The 19,734-nt window shown below is 49.3% G+C and overlaps 1 protein-coding gene across 1 annotated transcript in view; it reads right to left on the bottom strand.

Annotated features, from left to right (window-relative positions):
• LOC116358853 (ras-associating and dilute domain-containing protein-like) overlaps nucleotides 1-19,734 on the bottom strand; it is a 77,177-nt gene that overhangs the window by 13,039 nt on the left and 44,404 nt on the right. Inside the window, 5 exon segments of the mRNA XM_031811096.1 lie at nucleotides 6,679-6,958; nucleotides 8,950-9,126; nucleotides 9,241-9,476; nucleotides 11,277-11,427; nucleotides 14,369-14,541. Coding sequence (XP_031666956.1) covers nucleotides 6,679-6,958; nucleotides 8,950-9,126; nucleotides 9,241-9,476; nucleotides 11,277-11,427; nucleotides 14,369-14,541 — 1,017 coding nt within the window.

Below are 19,734 nucleotides of genomic sequence, written 5' to 3'. Positions count from 1 at the left end.
CAGTCAGATCTCATGTTACGGTGTATTTCAAGAGAAGGGAAATATTATCGGCACCCCTGATTAGTATAATACAAAGATAGGGGAAATATTATCGGCACCCCTGATTAGTATAATACAAAGATAGGGGAAGTATTATCGGCACCCCTGATTAGTATAATGAAAGATAGGGGAAATATTATCGGCACCCCTGATGAGTATAATGAAAGATAGGGGAAGTATTATCGGCACCCCTGATGAGGATTAGTATAATGAAAGATAGGGGAAGTATTATCGGCACCCCTGATGAGGATTAGTATAATATAAAGATAGGGGAAATATTATCGGCACCCCTGATTAGTATAATGAAAGATAGGGGAAGTATTATCGGCACCCCTGATTAGTATAATGAAAGATAGGGGAAATATTATCGGCACCCCTGATTAGTATAATGAAAGATAGGGGAAGTATTATGGGCAACCCTGATTAGTATAATGAAAGATAGGGGAAATATTATCGGCACCCCTGATGAGGATTAGTATAATGAAAGATAGGGGAAATATTATCGGCACCCCTGATTAGTATAATGAAAGATAGGGGAAGTATTATCGGCACCCCTGATGAGTATAATGAAAGATAGGGGAATTATTATCGGCACCCCTGATGAGGATTAGTATAGTGAAAGATAGGGGAAATATTATCGGCACCCCTGATGAGGATTAGTATAATATAAACACTATTTTGCTCCAAATAATGGGACCATTAGATTGTTTTATAATTACAGAAAGAGATTTTGTTTAACAACGAATTAAAATGTTAAAAAATCCATACAAACTATTGGCACCCCTGTTTTCAATATTCTGGCACCCTCTGCTTGCCAGGATAATGACACTGCCTTTTTCTAAAGTGTTTTATGAGATTGGAGAACACTGGGATCTTAGACCATTCCTCCATACTGACTCCTACCAGATGTTTGATGAGTTCTAGAACACACTGGGAGGGATCTTAGACCATTCCTCCATACAGAATCCTACCAGATGTTTGATGAGTTCTAGAACACACTGGGAGGGATCTTAGACCATTCCTCCATACAGACTCCTACCAGATGTTTGATGAGTTCTAGAACACACTGGGAGGGATCTTAGACCATTCCTCCATACAGAATCCTACCAGATGTTTGATGAGTTCTAGAACACACTGGGAGGGATCTTAGACCATTCCTCCATACAGAATCCTACCAGATGTTTGATGAGTTCTAGAACACACTGGGAGGGATCTTAGACCATTCCTCCATACAGAATCCTACCAGATGTTTGATGAGTTCTAGAACACACTGGGGGGGATCTTAGACCATTCCTCCATACTGACTCCTACCAGATGTTTGATGAGTTCTAGAACACACTGGGAGGGATCTTAGACCATTCCTCCATACAGAATCCACCCAGATCCTTGATATCTGTCGGTCTGCACTTATCGACTATCCTCTTCAATTCAAACCACGGGTTCTCAATGGGGTTCAAGTCAGGAGACTTTGTGGTCCTTCGTAGCTAAGTTGGTAATTCATGGTGCTTGTAACGCCCGGGGTAGTGGGTTCGATACCCAGGACCACCCATAAGTAAAATGTATGCACGCATAACTATGCCGCTTTGGATAAATGGCATATTAATACAGGACAAACAATGTAAATGTAAAATGTTCCCATGTTTCATGAAATATAAGATCCCATTAATGTTCCATACGCACAAAAAACAGCTTATTTCTCTCAAATTTTGTGCACAAATTTGTTTACATCCCTGTTAGTGAGCATCTCTCATTTGTCAAGAGAGTCCATCCACCTGACAGGTGTGGCATATCAAGAAGCTGATTAAACAGCATGATCATTACACAGGTGCACCTTGTGCTGGGGACAATAAAAGGCCACTCTAAAATTTTGTCACACAATTCTACAGATGTCTCAAGTTTTGAGGGAGCGTGCAATTGGCATGCTGACTGCAGGAATATCCACCAGATCTGTTGTTCATTTCTCTACGATAAGCTGCCTCCAGCGTAGTTTTAGAGAATTTGGCAGTAAGTCCAACCGTCCTCACAACCGCAGACCACGTGTAACCAGTCCGGCCCAGGACCTCCACATCCGGCTTCTGTACCTGCAGTATCGTCTTAAACCAGCCACCCAGACAGCTGATGAAACTGAGGAGTAGTTTTGTCTGTAATAAAGCCCTTTTGTGGGGAAAACCCTTTCTGTTTGGCTAGGCCTGGCTCCTCAGTGGGTGGGCCCTCCCAGGCCCACCCAAGGCTGCACCCCTGTCATGTGAAATACATAGATTAGTGCCTAATTAATTAATTAAAATTGCCTGCTTTCCTTCTATGAACTGTGACTCAGTAAAATCGTTGAAATTGTTGCTTGTTGCGTTTATATTTTTGTGCAGATATTTAAAAAAGTATATATATATACTGAGATCACAAAACATTAAGGACACCTGCTATTTCCATGACATAGACAGGTGAAAGCTATGAGGGGGAGTGTGGCTAATGTTCGGTCTACTCCGTTTATACATTAAACAAAAATATTTAATCACTTTAACAAGGGTGCCAATAATGGGACGGCAGGGTAGCCTAGTGGTTAGAGTGTAGGGACGGTAGGGTAGCCTAGTGGTTAGAGTGTAGGGACGCAGGGTAGCCTAGTGGTTAGAGCGTAGGGACGGTAGGGTAGCCTAGTGGTTAGAGTGTAGGGACGGCAGGGTAGCCTAGTGGTTAGAGCGTAGGGACGGCAGGGTAGCCTAGTGGTTAGAGTGTAGGGACGGTAGGGTAGCCTAGTGGTTAGAGTGTAGGGACGGCAGGGTAGCCTAGTGGTTAGAGCGTAGGGACGGCAGGGTAGCCTAGTGGTTAGAGTGTAGGGACGGTAGGGTAGCCTAGTGGTTAGAGCGTAGGGACGGCAGGGTAGCCTAGTGGTTAGAGTGTAGGGACAGCAGGGTAGCCTAGTGGTTAGAGTGTAGGGACGGTAGGGTAGCCTAGTGGTTAGAGCGTAGGGACGGCAGGGTAGCCTAGTGGTTAGAGTGTAGGGACGGTAGGGTAGCCTAGTGGTTAGAGTGTAGGGACGGCAGGGTAGCCTAGTGGTTAGAGCGTAGGGACGGCAGGGTAGCCTAGTGGTTAGAGCGTAGGGACGGCAGGGTAGCCTAGTGGTTAGAGCGTAGGGACGGCAGGGTAGGCTAGTGGTTAGAGCGTAGGGACGGCAGGGTAGGCTAGTGGTTAGAGCGTAGGGACGGCAGGGTAGCCTAGTGGTTAGAACGTAGGGACGGCAGGGTAGCCTAGTGGATAGAGAGGAGGGGGGTCAGGGTAGCCTAGTGGTTAGAGTGTAGGGACGGTAGGGTAGCCTAGTGGTTAGAGCGTAGGGACGGCAGGGTAGCCTAGTGGTTAGAGTTTAGGGACGGCAGGGTAGCCTAGTGGTTAGAGCGTAGGGACGGCAGGGTAGCCTAGTGGTTAGAGCGTAGGGACGGCAGGGTAGCCTAGTGGTTAGAGCGTAGGGACGGCAGGGTAGCCTAGTGGTTAGAGCGTAGGGATGGCAGGGTAGGCTAGTGGTTAGAGCGTAGGGACGGCAGGGTAGCCTAGTGGTTAGAACGTAGGGACGGCAGGGTAGCCTAGTGGATAGAGAGGAGGGGGGTCAGGGTAGCCTAGTGGTTAGAGTGTAGGGACGGCAGGGTAGCCTAGTGGTTAGAGTGTAGGGACGCAGGGTAGCCTAGTGGTTAGAGTGTAGGGACGCAGGGTAGCCTAGTGGTTAGAGCGTAGGGACGGTAGGGTAGCCTAGTGGTTAGAGTGTAGGGACGCAGGGTAGCCTAGTGGTTAGAGCGTAGGGACGGTAGGGTAGCCTAGTGGTTAGAGTGTAGGGACGGCAGGGTAGCCTAGTGGTTAGAGCGTAGGGACGGCAGGGTAGCCTAGTGGTTAGAGTGTAGGGACGGTAGGGTAGCCTAGTGGTTAGAGCGTAGGGACGGCAGGGTAGCCTAGTGGTTAGAGCGTAGGGACGGCAGGGTAGCCTAGTGGTTAGAGCGTAGGGACGGTAGGGTAGCCTAGTGGTTAGAGCGTAGGGACGGCAGGGTAGCCTAGTGGTTAGAGTGTAGGGACGGTAGGGTAGCCTAGTGGTTAGAGCGTAGGGACGGCAGGGTAGCCTAGTGGTTAGAGTGTAGGGACGGTAGGGTAGCCTAGTGGTTAGAGTGTAGGGACGGCAGGGTAGCCTAGTGGTTAGAGCGTAGGGACGGCAGGGTAGCCTAGTGGTTAGAGCGTAGGGACGGCAGGGTAGCCTAGTGGTTAGAGCGTAGGGACGGCAGGGTAGGCTAGTGGTTAGAGCGTAGGGACGGCAGGGTAGGCTAGTGGTTAGAGTGTAGGGACGGTAGGGTAGCCTAGTGGTTAGAGCGTAGGGACGGCAGGGTAGCCTAGTGGTTAGAGTGTAGGGACGGTAGGGTAGCCTAGTGGTTAGAGCGTAGGGACGGCAGGGTAGCCTAGTGGTTAGAGTGTAGGGACGGTAGGGTAGCCTAGTGGTTAGAGTGTAGGGACGGCAGGGTAGCCTAGTGGTTAGAGCGTAGGGACGGCAGGGTAGCCTAGTGGTTAGAGCGTAGGGACGGCAGGGTAGCCTAGTGGTTAGAGCGTAGGGACGGCAGGGTAGGCTAGTGGTTAGAGCGTAGGGACGGCAGGGTAGGCTAGTGGTTAGAGCGTAGGGACGGCAGGGTGGCCTAGTGGTTAGAACGTAGGGACGGCAGGGTAGCCTAGTGGATAGAGAGGAGGGGGGTCAGGGTAGCCTAGTGGTTAGAGTGTAGGGACGGTAGGGTAGCCTAGTGGTTAGAGCGTAGGGACGGCAGGGTAGCCTAGTGGTTAGAGTTTAGGGACGGCAGGGTAGCCTAGTGGTTAGAGCGTAGGGACGGCAGGGTAGCCTAGTGGTTAGAGCGTAGGGACGGCAGGGTAGCCTAGTGGTTAGAGCGTAGGGACGGCAGGGTAGCCTAGTGGTTAGAGCGTAGGGATGGCAGGGTAGGCTAGTGGTTAGAGCGTAGGGACGGCAGGGTAGCCTAGTGGTTAGAACGTAGGGACGGCAGGGTAGCCTAGTGGATAGAGAGGAGGGGGGTCAGGGTAGCCTAGTGGTTAGAGTGTAGGGACGGCAGGGTAGCCTAGTGGTTAGAGCGTAGGGACGGCAGGGTAGCCTAGTGGTTAGAGTGTAGGGACGGCAGGGTAGCCTAGTGGTTAGAGTGTAGGAACGGCAGGGTAGCCTAGTGGTTAGAGTGTAGGGACGGCAGGGTAGCCTAGTGGTTAGAGTGTAGGGACGGCAGGGTAGCCTAGTGGTTAGAGTGTAGGGACGGCAGGGTAGCCTAGTGGTTAGAGTGTAGGGACGGCAGGGTAGCCTAGTGGTTAGAGCGTTGGACTAGTAACCGGAAGGTTGCAAGTTCAAACCCCCCGAGCTGACAAGGTACAAATCTGTCGTTCTGCCCCTGAACAGGCAGTTAACCCATTATTGGACTAGTAACCAATCATTCTGGACCTGCCTATGTGTCTTTACCCGTCTTGGATAATTCTCTATTGCATTGTGTATATTACCCATATATAAACAGGAGTCTTTACCCTCTAGTCCGTTGTGTATATCACCCGTATATAAACAGGAGTCTTTACCCTCTAGTCCGTTGTGTATATCACCCATATATAAACAGGAGTCTTTACCCTCTAGTCCGTTGTGTATATTACCCATATATAAACAGGAGTCTTTACCCTCTAGTCCGTTGTGTATATTACCCATATATAAACAGGAGTCTTTACCCTCTAGTCCGTTGTGTATATTACCCATATATAAACAGGAGTCTTTACCCTCTAGTCCGTTGTGTATATCACCCATATATAAACAGGAGTCTTTACCCTCTAGTCCGTTGTGTATATTACCCATATATAAACAGGAGTCTTTACCCTCTAGTCCGTTGTGTATATTACCCATATATAAACAGGAGTCTTTACCCTCTAGTCCGTTGTGTATATCACCCATATATAAACAGGAGTCTTTACCCTCTAGTCCGTTGTGTATATCACCCGTATATAAACAGGAGTCTTTACCCTCTAGTCCGTTGTGTATATCACCCATATATAAACAGGAGTCTTTACCCTCTAGTCCGTTGTGTATATTACCCATATATAAACAGGAGTCTTTACCCTCTAGTCCGTTGTGTATATCACCCATATATAAACAGGAGTCTTTACCCTCTAGTCCGTTGTGTATATGACCCATATATAAACAGGAGTCTTTACCCTCTAGTCCGTTGTGTATATCACCCATATATAAACAGGAGTCTTTACCCTCTAGTCCGTTGTGTATATGACCCATATATAAACAGGAGTCTTTACCCTCTAGTCCGTTGTGTATATGACCCATATATAAACAGGAGTCTTTACCCTCTAGTCCGTTGTGTATATCACCCATATATAAACAGGAGTCTTTACCCTCTAGTCCGTTGTGTATATTACCCATATATAAACAGGAGTCTTTACCCTCTAGTCCGTTGTGTATATCACCCATATATAAACAGGAGTCTTTACCCTCTAGTCCGTTGTGTATATTACCCATATATAAACAGGAGTCTTTACCCTCTAGTCCGTTGTGTATATCACCCATATATAAACAGGAGTCTTTACCCTCTAGTCCGTTGTGTATATTACCCATATATAAACAGGAGTCTTTACCCTCTAGTCCGTTGCTTTTCTTCCTGTCCGTTGAAGGTCTGCTATTACTGCAGCCGTTGACCTGGGGGGCGTGTCCATCCAGGTCAGCCCCACCCCCCTCGGGGTTCCGGGGCGTGTTGGGCGAAGTCAGGAGGCACGAAGGGTCATGGTTTGTCGGCCGGAGTTGGGGGGCGGTGCCATTTCTCCTCACACTGTTGTGACATTGGCCTGGGGTTCTGTCCCTCACCCACTCCTCCACCCCTCCTGACCGGGGACTGTTGTGGGACGGAGGGAACTCCCTCTGGAGGGGGGGGGGGGTAAAACAACACAGTTAGAACACTGTTAAAGGCAGGACTGTGTGTGTGTTGCCTGCAGTGGGCCTCTCTCAGTAACACCAGAGAATTATCCATCCAGCCTTCCTGATTCACTACTTACTGGTCCTAAAGCCTTAATCTGATTACCATGGCTGTCATGTCTGGGACTTGGTACCTCCAGGGTAGATGTCATGTCTGGGACTTGGCTCCTCCAGGGTAGATGTCATGTCTGGGACTTGGCTCCTCCAGGGTAGATGTCATGTCTGGGACTTGGTACCTCCAGGGTAGATGTCATGTCTGGGACTTGGCTCCTCCAGGGTAGATGTCATGTCTGGGACTTGGCTCCTCCAGGGTAGATGTCATGTCTGGGACTTTGCTCCTCCAGGGTAGATGTCATGTCTGGGACTTGTGTCTGGGACTTGGCTCCTCCTCCAGGGTAGATGTCATGTCTGGGACTTGGCTCCTCCTCCAGGGTAGATGTCATGTCTGGGACTTGGCTCCTCCTCCAGGGTAGATGTCATGTCTGGGACTTGGTACCTCCAGGGTAGATGTCATGTCTGGGACTTTGCTCCTCCAGGGTAGATGTCATGTCTGGGACTTGGTACCTCCAGGGTAGATGTCATGTCTGGGACTTGGAACCTCTTGGGTAGATGTCATGTCTGGGACTTGGCTCCTCCAGGGTAGAGGTCATGTTTGGGATTTGGTACCTCCAGGGTAGATGTCATGTCTGGGACTTGTGTCTGGGACTTGGCTCCTCCAGGGTAGATGTCATGTCTGAGACTTGTGTCTGGGACTTGGCTCCTCCAGGGTAGATGTCATGTCTGGGACTTGGTACCTCCAGGGTAGATGTCATGTCTTGGACTTGGCTCCTCCAGGGTAGATGTTATGTCTGGGACTTGGCTCCTCCAGGGTAGATGTTATGTCTGGGACTTGGCTCCTCCAGGGTAGATGTCATGTCTGGGACTTGGTCCCTCCAGGGTAGATGTCATGTCTGGGACTTGGTACCTCCAGGGTAGATGTCATGTCTGGGACTTGGCTCCTCCAGGGTAGAGGTCATGTTTGGGATTTGGTACCTCCAGGGTAGATGTCATGTCTGGGACTTGTGTCTGGGACTTGGCTCCTCCAGGGTAGATGTCATGTCTGAGACTTGTGTCTGGGACTTGGCTCCTCCAGGGTAGATGTCATGTCTGGGACTTGGTACCTCCAGGGTAGATGTCATGTCTTGGACTTGGCTCCTCCAGGGTAGATGTTATGTCTGGGACTTGGCTCCTCCAGGGTAGATGTTATGTCTGGGACTTGGCTCCTCCAGGGTAGATGTCATGTCTGGGACTTGGTCCCTCCAGGGTAGATGTCATGTCTGGGACTTGGTCCCTCCAGGGTAGATGTCATGTCTGGGACTTGGTCCCTCCAGGGTAGATGTTATGTCTGGGACTTGGCTCCTCCTCCAGGGTAGATGTCATGTCTGGGACTTGGTCCCTCCAGGGTAGATGTCATGTCTGGGACTTGGTCCCTCCAGGGTAGATGTTATGTCTGGGACTTGGCTCCTCCTCCAGGGTAGATGTCATGTCTGGGACTTGGTCCCTCCAGGGTAGATGTCATGTCTGGGACTTGGTCCCTCCAGGGTAGATGTCATGTCTGGGACTTGGTCCCTCCAGGGTAGATGTTATGTCTGGGACTTGGCTCCTCCAGGGTAGATGTGTGTGTGTGTGTGTGTGTGTGTGAGAGAGAGGATGCCTTAGAGGGCTTTGGTATTTCATGAAACAGATTACTGGTAACTGCTAAAGAACCACAGCTGCTGAGGCACATGGCCCAGATTACTGCAAGGAGTGTGTGTGAGTGTGTGTGTGAGTGTGTGTGTGTGAGTGTGAGTGTGAGTGTGAGTGTGTGTGAGTGTGTGTGTGAGTGTGTGTGTGTGTGTGTGTGTGTGTGAGTGTGAGTGTGTGTGTGTGTGAGTGTGTGTGTCCATCACGTGACCTACCTGTGCTTCCTGCCAGTCTGCGGGTGTGGTACTCGTCCCGGTGCTCGTGCTCGTTCCAGTCCCGTTAACCGCGGTGGGATTGTGAGTGTGTGTGTTGTTGACAGCGGGGTGTGTGTGTGTGTTGTTGACAGCGGGGTGTGTGTGAGTGTGTGTGTTGTTGACAGTGGGGTGTGTGTGAGTGTGTGTGTTGTTGACAGCGGGGTGTGTGTGAGTGTGTGTGGTGTTGACAGCGGGGTGTGTGTGAGTGTTGTTGACAGCGGGGTGTGTGTGTGTGTTGTTGACAGCGGGGTGTGTGTGAGTGTGTGTGTTGTTGACAGTGGGGTGTGTGTGAGTGTGTGTGCTGTTGACAGTGGGGTGTGTGTGAGTGTGTGTGTGAGTGTGTGTGCGTAGCCCCCAGAGGAAGTGTCTCACATAGAGCAGTTGCCTATAGATGCTGTCCTCTAGACAGTCACTGTCCAGGTCCACTCTGAACCCCCCACTGGGGAGGACGATGGGGGGGTGGTTCTCGAAACTCTCCAAAAGGTCCACTGGGGGAGGGGCACAGACACACACAGAGCAGGGGTTAGAATACACACAGACACAGACAGACCAGGGGTTAGAATACAGACAGACCAGGGGTTAGAATACACACAGACACAGACAGACCAGGGGTTAGAATACACACAGACACAGACAGACCAGGGGTTAGAATACACACAGACACAGACAGACCAGGGGTTAGAATACACACAGACCAGGGGCTAGAATACACACAGACACAGACAGACCAGGGGTTAGAATAAACACAGACACAGACAGACCAGGGGTTAGAATACACACAGACCAGGGGTTAGAATACACACAGACACAGACAGACCAGGGGTTAGAATACACACAGACACAGACAGACCAGGGGTTAGAATACACACAGACACAGACAGACCAGGGGTTAGAATCCACACAGACACAGACAGACCAGGGGTTAGAATACACACAGACACAGACAGACCAGGGGTTAGAATACACACAGACCAGGGGTTAGAATACACACAGACACAGACAGACCAGGGGTTACAATACACACAGACACAGACAGACCAGGGGTTAGAATACACACAGACCAGGGGTTAGAATACACACAGACACAGACAGAGCAGGGGTCAGAATACACACAGACACAGACAGAGCAGGGGTTAGAATACACGCAGACCAGGGGTTAGAATACACACAGACCAGGGGTTAGAATACACACAGACACACACAGACCAGGGGTTAGAATACACACAGACACCCACAGAGCAGGGGTTAGAATACACACAGACACACACAGAGCAGGGGTTAGAATACACACAGACCAGGGGTTAGAATACACACAGACACACACAGAGCAGGGGTTAGAATACACACAGACCAGGGGTTAGAATACACACAGACACAGACAGACCAGGGGTTAGAATACACACAGACACACACAGAGCAGGGGTTAGAATACACACAGACACACACAGAGCAGGGGTTAGAATACACACAGACCAGGGGTTAGAATACTCACAGACACAGACAGACCAGGGGTTGGAATACACACAGACACAGACAGACCAGGGGTTAGAATACACACAGACACAACAGACCAGGGGTTAGTATCCACACAGACACAACAGACCAGGGGTTAGAATCCACACAGACACAACAGACCAGGGGTTAGAATCCACACAGACACAACAGACCAGGGGTTAGAATCCACACAGACACAGCAGACCAGGGGTTAGAATCCACACAGACACAACAGGTCAGGGGTTAGAATCCACACAGACACAACAGGGGTTAGAATCCACACAGACACAGCAGACCAGGGGTTAGAATCCACACAGACACAACAGACCAGGGGTTAGAATCCAAACAGACACAACAGACCAGGGGTTAGAACCCACACAGACACAACAGACCAGGGGTTAGAATCCACACAGACACAACAGGGGTTAGAATCCACACAGACACAGCAGACCAGGGGTTAGAATCCACACAGACACAACAGACCAGGGGTTAGAATCCACACAGACACAACAGACCAGGGGTTAGAATCCACACAGACACAGCAGACCAGGGGTTAGAATCCACACAGACACAACAGACCAGGGGTTAGAATCCACACAGACACAACAGACCAGGGGTTAGAATCCACACAGGCACAGCAGACCAGGGGTTAGAATCCACACAGACACAGCAGACCAGGGGTTAGAATCCACACAGACACAGCAGATCAGGGGTTAGAATCCACACAGACACAGCAGACCAGGGGTTAGAATCCACACAGACATGTTAAACCCCCCCCCCCCCCCAGCAGGTACCTGTCCTGTATATGTATGCCTCATCCTCACTGCTGGGCTGCCAGATTGGAACAGGCCCCATCTCAGCTGTCAACTGGTACTGAGTCAACAGGCCATGCAGCTGAACCGGCTTCAGACTGGGGTGGTCTGCACACAGCACCTTCCAACTCATCTAGAAATATATACATAAATATATCAGAATATATAGACTGGCATCAGACTGGGGTGGTCCGTACACAGCACCTTCCAACTCATCTAGACAGAAATACATACTGAACAAGGGGGGTGCTGTCTGTAATAAAGACCCTTTGTGGGTAAAAACGACTTCTGATTTGCTGGGCCTGGCTCCCTAGTGGGTGGGTCTGGCTCCCCAGTGGGTGGGTCTGGCTCCCCAGTGGCTGGGTCTGGCTCCCCAGTGGCTGGGTCTGGCTCCCCAGTGGCTGGGTCTGGCTCCCCAGTGGCTGGGTCTGGCTCCCCAGTGGGTGGGTCTGGCTCCCCAGAGGGGGGGGCTGGCTCCCCAGTGGCCAGACCTGGCTCCCCAATGGGTGGGTCTGGCTCCCCAGTGGGTGGGCCTGGCTCCCCAGTGGGTGGGTCTGGCTCCCCAGTGGGTGGGTCTGGCTCCCCAGTGGGTGGGTCTGGCTCCCCAGTGGGTGGGTCTGGCTCCCCAGTGGGTGGGTCTGGCTCCCCAGAGGGGGGGGCTGGCTCCCCAGTGGCCAGACCTGGCTCCCCAATGGGTGGGTCTGGCTCCCCAGTGGGTGGGTCTGGCTCCCCAGAGGGGGGGGCTGGCTCCCCAGTGGCCAGACCTGGCTCCCCAATGGGTGGGTCTGGCTCCCCAGTGGGTGGGCCTGGCTCCCCAGTGGGTGGGTCTGGCTCCCCACCCGTGGCTACACTCCTGCCCAGTCTTGTGAAATCCATAGATTAGGGCCTAATACATTTATTTCAATTGATTGATTTCCTTCTATGAACTGTAACTCAGTAAAACCTTTGAAATTGTTGAATGTTGCATTAATAATAGTGTTCAATGTATAAAGACATACAGTATATAAATAAATATATCTGAAAATATAGACACTGGGGTGGTCCACACACAGCCACTTCCAAGTCACATAGAGAGATAAATATATCAGAATATATAGAGAGATGAATATATCAGAATATATAGAGAGATAAATATATCAGAATATATAGAGAGATAAATATATCAGAATATATAGAGAGATAAATATATAGAGATAAATATATCAGAAAATATAGAGATAAATATATCACAATACATAGAGATACATATATCAGAATATATAGAGATAAATATATCAGAATATATAGAGAGATAAATATATCAGAATATATAGAGAGATAAATATATCAGAATATATATAGAGAGATAAATATATCAGAATATTTAGAGAGATAAATATATCAGAATATATAGAGATAAATATATAGAGATAAATATATCAGAATATTTAGAGAGATAAATATATCAGAATATATAGAGAGATAAATATATAGAGAGATAAATATATCAGAATATATAGAGAGATAAATATATAGAGAGATAAATATATCAGAATATATAGAGAGAAATATATAGAGAGATAAATATATCAGAATATATAGAGAGATAAATATTTGTGACCAATCACAGTAAGGTACTTCATTGTTACCCAGAAATGATTTTATTGATATAAAAATGGCTGCATTGGACCTTTAAGGTGAGAAAAGGTTAGAGGTCAGAGGTCAGGTGTGTGATGTTACCTGTGTTAGCTGCTGAGGGGTCTGGCCAGGATGCTGACAGGGTTAGAGGTCAGAGGTCAGGTGTGTGATGTTACCTGTGTTAGCTGCTGAGGAGGTGTGGCCAGGATGCTGACAGGGTTAGAGGTCAGAGGTCAGGTGTGTGATGTTACCTGTGTTAGCTGCTGAGGGGGTGTGGCCAGGATGCTGACAGGGTCAGAGGTCAGGTGTGTGATGTTACCTGTGTTAGCTGCTGAGGGGGTGTGGCCAGGATGCTGACAGGGTTAGAGGTCAGAGGTCAGGTGTGTGATGGGGGGGTGCGTCACCTGCGTCACCTGAGTGGGTTGATTCACTGATGTGGTCATCCTGTCTGGGTTGGCGCCCCCCCTTGGGTTGTGCCATGGCGGAGATCTTTGTGGGCTATACTCGGCCCTGTCTCAGGATGGTAAGTTGGTGGTTGAAGATATCCCTCTAGTGGTGTGGGGGCTGTGCTTTGGCAAAGTGGGTGGGGTTATAACCTTCCTGTTTGGCCCTGTCCGGGGGTGTCCTCGGATGGGTCCACAGTGTCTCCTGACCCCTCCTGTCTCAGCCTCCAGTATTTATGCTGCAGTAGTTTATGTGTCGGGGGGCTAGGGTCAGTTTGTTATATCTGGATTACTTCTCCTGTCCTATTCGGTGTCCTGTGTGAATCTAAGTGTGCGTTCTCTAATTCTCTCCTCTCTCTCGGAGGACCTGAGCCCTAGGACCATGCCCCAGGATTACCTGACATGATGACTCCTTGCTGTCCCCAGTCCACCTGGCTGTGCTACTGCTCCAGTTTCAACTGTTCTGCCTTCTTATTATTCGAACATGCTGATCATTTATGAACATTTGAACATCTTGGCCATGTTCTGTTATAATCTCCACCCGGCACAGCCAGAAGAGGACTGGCCACCCCACATATGCTCTCTCTAATTCTCTCTTTTTTCTCTCTCTCGGAGGACCTGAGCCCTAGGACCATGCCCCAGGACTACCTGACATGATGACTCCTTGCTGTCCCCAGTCCACCTGACTGTGCTGCTGCTCCAGTTTCAACTGTTCTGCCTTATTATTATTCGACCATGCTGGTCATTTATGAACATTTGAACATCTTGGCCATGTTCTGTTATAATCTCCACCCGGCACAGCCAGAAGAGGACTGGCCACCCCACATAGCCTGGTTCCTCTCTAGGTTTCTTCCTAGGTTTTGGCCTTTCTAGGGAGTTTTTCCTAGCCACCGTGCTTCTACACCTGCATTGCTTGCTGTTTGGGGTTTTAGGCTGGGTTTCTGTACAGCACTTTGAGATATCAGCTGATGTACGAAGGGCTATATAAATAAATTTGATTTGATTTGATGTTACCTGTGTTAGTTGCTGAGGAGGTGTGGCCAGGATGCTGACAGCGCTGTTGAACTTGTTGAAGAACTTGTCTGCCAGGTAACTAAGCCCCACCTTCCTAGTCCACTCTAGAACCATCCTGACACAGGCCTGTACCTGGAGAACCTTAGAGCGCTGGAACCAGCCCCGCGACGGACCTACACACACACAGACAAATAAAGCACCTGTCTGATTAGTCTGTTGTAGAACACATTCCACACCTGTCTGATTAGTCTGTTGTAGAACACATTCCACACCTGTCTGATTAGTCTGTTGTAGAACACATTCCACACCTGTCTGATTAGTCTGTTGTAGAACACATTCCACACCTGTCTGATTAGTCTGTTGTAGAACACATTCCAATTCCTAGGGCAGGGCTCGGAATGAATCTCTCTCTCTCTCTCTCTCTCTCTCTCTCTCTCTCTCTCTCTCCTCTCTCTCTCTCCTCTCTCTCTCCTCTCCTCTCTCTCTCTCTCTCTCTCTCTCTCTCTCTCTCTCTCTCTCTCTCTCTCCTCTCTCTCTCTCTCTCTCTCTCTCTCTCTCTCCTCTCTCTCTCTCTCTCTCTCGCTCTCTCTCTCTTCTCCTCTCTCTCTCTCTCCTCTCTCTCTCTCTCTCTCTCTCTCTCTCCCTCCCTCCCTCCCTCCCTCCTAACCTGGAGAGGTGCCTTTTGTTCAGTAAATTGTAGGTATTAAATGAGGTGAAAAGGAGACTGGAGTCATTAGTGCCACTTAAGAGGTAGCTAATCCCCGTCCAACCCTCCTCCTCCTCCTTCACCCCCTCCTACCCCACCCCAGGGGTACAGCTCCATCCCCCCTCCGCCCCAGCCAATGGGCACCCCCCCATCACCACCTCCCCCCTAATAGGCTTATAGTCTGGGAATATGACAATCTGTCCTCGCTGCTCTGAGAGACATGACTGAACTCCTCAGATACTACAAACACAACACAGAACCTGGACCGTAGTCCTCAGACAAAACAACACAGAACCTGGACCGTAGTCCTCAGACAAACACAACACAGAACCTGGACCGTAGTCCTCAGACAAACACAACACAGAACCTGGACCGTAGTCCTCAGACAAACACAACACAGAACCTGGACCATAGTCCTCAGACAAACACAACACAGAACCTGGACCGTAGTCCTCAGACAAACACAACACAGAACCTGGACCGTAGTCCCCAGACAAAGACAACACAGAACCTGGACCGTAGTCCTCAGACAAACACAACACAGAACCTGGACCGTAGTCCTCAGACAAACACAACACAGAACCTGGACCGTAGTCCCCAGACAAACACAACACAGAACCTGGACCGTAGTCCCCAGACAAACACAACACAGAACCTGGACCGTAGTCCTCAGACAAACACAACACAGAACCTGGACCGTAGTCCTCAGACAAACACAACACAGAACCTGGACCATAGTCCTCAGACAAACACAACACAGAACCTGGACCGTAGTCCTCAGACAAACACAACACAGAACCTGGACCGTAGTCCTCAGACAAACACAACACAGAACCTGGACCGTAGTCCTCAGACAAACACAACACAGAACCTGGACCGTAGTCCTCAGACAAACATAACACAGAACCTGGACCGTAGTCCTCAGCAGAAATGGTCTTCTGATATAATCTGTTTACAGGTCACAGTTTGTCACAGCAAACACTAACACCAATACCACTCAGCTCTCTCTCTCTCTGCCTCTCTCTGCTCTCCATGCTCTCCCTGCATCTCCCTGCCTCGCTCTGCCTCTCCCAGCCTCTCTCTGCCTCTCCCTGCCTCGCTCTGCCTCTCCCTGCCTCTCTCTGCCTCTCTCTGCCTCTCCCTGCCTCTCTCTGCCTCTCCCTGCCTCTCTCTGTCCTCTCTCTGCCTCTCCCTGCCTCTCCCTGCCTCTCCCTGCATCTCCCTGCCTCTCTCTGCCTCTCCCTGCCTCTCCCTGCCTCTCTCTGCCTATCCCTGCCTCTCTCTGTCTCTCTCTGCCTCTCCCTGCCTCGCTCTGCCTCTCCCTGCCTCTCTCTGCCTCTCCCTGCCTCTCTCTGTCTCTCTCTGCCTCTCCCTGCCTCTCCCTGCCTCGCTCTGCCTCTCCCTGCCTCTCCCTGCCTCTCTCTGCCTCTCCCTGCCTCGCTCTGCCTCTCTCTGCCTCTCCCTGCCTCTCTCTGCCTCTCCCTGCCTCTCTCTGTCTCTCTCTGCCTCTCCCTGCCTCTCTCTGCCTCTCCCTGCCTCGCTCTGCCTCTCCCTGCCTCTCTCTGTCTCTCTCTGCCTCTCCCTGCCTCACTCTGTCTCTCTCTGCCTCTCCCTGCCTCTCTCTGTCTCTCCCTGCCTCTCTCTGTCTCTCTCTGCCTCTCCCTGCCTCTCCCTGCCTCGCTCTGCCTCTCTCTCTCTGCTCTTCTCTGCCTCGCTCTGCCTCTCTCTGCCTCGCTCTGCCTCTCTCTGCCTCACTCTTCCTCGCTCTTCCTCTCTGCCTCTCTCTGCCCTGGTTGCTATGGCATCTGACATTGGCTCTACCTGCTGTTACCATGGATACCATCGCCAGAGAAACATCAATGAACAGAGAGAGAAACAGATACACTACATGGCCAGCAGTATGTGGACTAACTACACTATATATGTGTACACCCCTTCAAGTGTATACAGGTGTATAACATAGAACACACAGCCATGCAATCTCCATAGACAAACATAGGCAGCAGAATGGATTCATTGAAGAGCTCAGTGACTTTCATCGTGGCACCGTCATAGGATGCCACCTTTTTCAACAAGTCAGTCTGTCAAATTTCTGCCCTGCTAGAGCTTCCCCATAGTGGCCATACAGTCTATATATACATGAATACATCTAGTGCTTTCAAACACAGAGAGAGAGACAGAGAGAGAGAAAGGGGGGAGAGAGAAAGGGGGGAGAGAGAAAGGGGGGAGAGAGAAAGAGAGAGAAACAGAGAGAGAAAGGGGGGGCGAGAGAGAGAAAGATGGGGGGAGAGAGAGGGAGAAAGGGGGATAGAGAAAGAAAGAGAGAGAGAGAGAGAGAGAGAGAGAGAGAGAAAGGGGGGGAGAGAGAGAAACAGAGAGAGAAAGGGGGGGCGAGAGAGAGAAAGAGAGAGAGATGGGGGGAGAGAGAGGGAGAAAGGGGGATAGAGAAGAAGAGAGAGAGAGAGAGAGAGAGAGAGAGAGAGAGAGAGAGAGAGAGAGAGAGAGAGAGAGAGAGAGAGAGAGAAAGGGGGGGAGAGAGAGAAAGATCTCTGTTAGGAAGGTCATCAGCTCTCACCCTACATTGCTTTTAGCTCCCCCATCTTACCCTCCATCCCAGACATCTCTCATCCTCCCCCATCCCCCATAATAAAGACCATCAGAGGATAAGAGAAGAGGGGAGGTGGGAAGGGGAGTGGGAGGTTGTCAAGGACAAATCTAAAGCACGCGTTGCTTTCCTCTCCTCCGTCAAAATGCTGACACACACACACCCACCCACCCACCCACCCACCCACCCACACACACACACACACACACACACACACACACACACACACACACACACACACACACACACACACACACACACACACACACACACACACACACACACACACACACACACACACACACCATTCCTCATCTAGGGATTTACCCTGAGGCAGACTAATGGAAGTGTGCCTCTCTCTCTATGTGTTTCTTTCTGTGTGTGTGTGTTTCTCTGTGTGTTTCTCTCTGTCTGTGTTTCTCTGTGTGTGTCTCTATGTGTGTTTCTCTGTGTGTTTCTCTCTGTCTGTGTTTCTCTGTGTGTTTCTCTCTGTCTGTCTGTGTGTGTCTCTATGTGTGTGTTTCTCTCTGTGTGTGTTTCTCTGTGTGTGTCTGTGTGTGTGTGTGTTTCTCTCTGTCTGTCTGTGTGTGTCTCTATGTGTGTGTTTCTCTCTGTGTGTTTCTCTCTGTGTGTGTCTCTGTGTGTGTGTTTCTCTGTGTGTTTCTCTCTGTCTTTCTCTCTGTGTGTTTCTCTCTGTCTGTCTGTGTGTGTCTCTATGTGTGTGTTTCTCTCTGTGTGCTGTTGTGTGTTTCTCTCTGTGTGTTGTTGTGTGTCTCTATGTGTGTGTTTCTCTCTGTGTGCTGTTGTGTGTTTCTCTCTGTGTGTGATTGTGTGTTTCTCTCTGTGTGTTGTTGTGTAGTGGTTCCCCAACTCTTTTTTTCAACCTCAATGGGATAAAAACTAAAAACTAAAACGGCCCTATGATCTAGTTTTCAGTGGTAACGGCCTCCATCTCATCTGATCCATGCTGCAAACCATCTGACGTTTAGCTTAAACAGGGTTTATTTGGACTCATTTCCATGGTTCCTTATTCATGACGATTCATTTGTTCTCTGTTTCGAAGGTTGAAATCTGAATGTTTTTTCCACCTCGATGTCACGTCACAAATACTTTGACAAATGATGTTGAAACGACATTGATTCAACCCTCGTTGAATAGTTTCCTCAAGCTACTAGCTCAACTGGTCTAGTACTTAAGAGAATGATCATTCATTACCAGACTGAGGTCTAGTACTTAGAGAATGATCATTCATTACCAGACTGAGGTCTAGAGAATGATCATTCATTACTAGACTGAGGTTTAGAGAATGATCATTCATTACCAGACTGAGGTCTAGAGAATGATCATTCATTACCAGACTGAGGTCTAGAGAATGATCATTCATTACCAGACTGAGGTCTAGAGAATGATCATTCATTACCAGACTGAGGTCTAGAGAATGATCATTCATTACCAGACTGAGGTCTAGAGAATGATCATTCATTACCAGACTGAGGTCTAGAGAATGATCATTCATTACCAGACTGAGGTCTAGAGAATGATCATTCATTACCAGACTGAGGTCTAGAGAATGATCATTCATTACCAGACTGAGGTCTAGAGAATGATCATTCATTACCAGACTGAGGTTTAGAGAATGATCATTCATTACCAGACTGAGGTTTAGAGAATGATCATTCATTACCAGACTGAGGTTTAGAGAATGATCATTCTTACCAGACTGAGGTCTAGAGAATGATCATTCATTACCAGACTGAGGTTTAGAGAATGATCATTCTTACCAGACTGAGGTCTAGAGAATGATCATTCATTACCAGACTGAGGTCTAGAGAATGATCATTCATTACCAGACTGAGGTTTAGAGAATGATCATTCATTACCAGACTGAGGTTTAGAGAATGATCATTAATTACCAGACTGAGGTTTAGAGAATGATCATTCATTACCAGACTGAGGTTTAGAGAATGATCATTCATTACCAGACTGAGGTTTAGAGAATGATCATTAATTACCAGACTGAGGTCTAGAGAATGATCATTCATTACCAGACTGAGG

This window comes from Oncorhynchus kisutch, unplaced genomic scaffold (assembly GCF_002021735.2).
Source record: "Oncorhynchus kisutch isolate 150728-3 unplaced genomic scaffold, Okis_V2 Okis01b-Okis20b_hom, whole genome shotgun sequence".
NCBI classification, from domain to species: domain Eukaryota; kingdom Metazoa; phylum Chordata; class Actinopteri; order Salmoniformes; family Salmonidae; genus Oncorhynchus; species Oncorhynchus kisutch.
The sequence above is the reverse complement of the archived record's forward strand: the minus strand, read 5'-3'. Positions and strand labels throughout refer to the sequence as shown.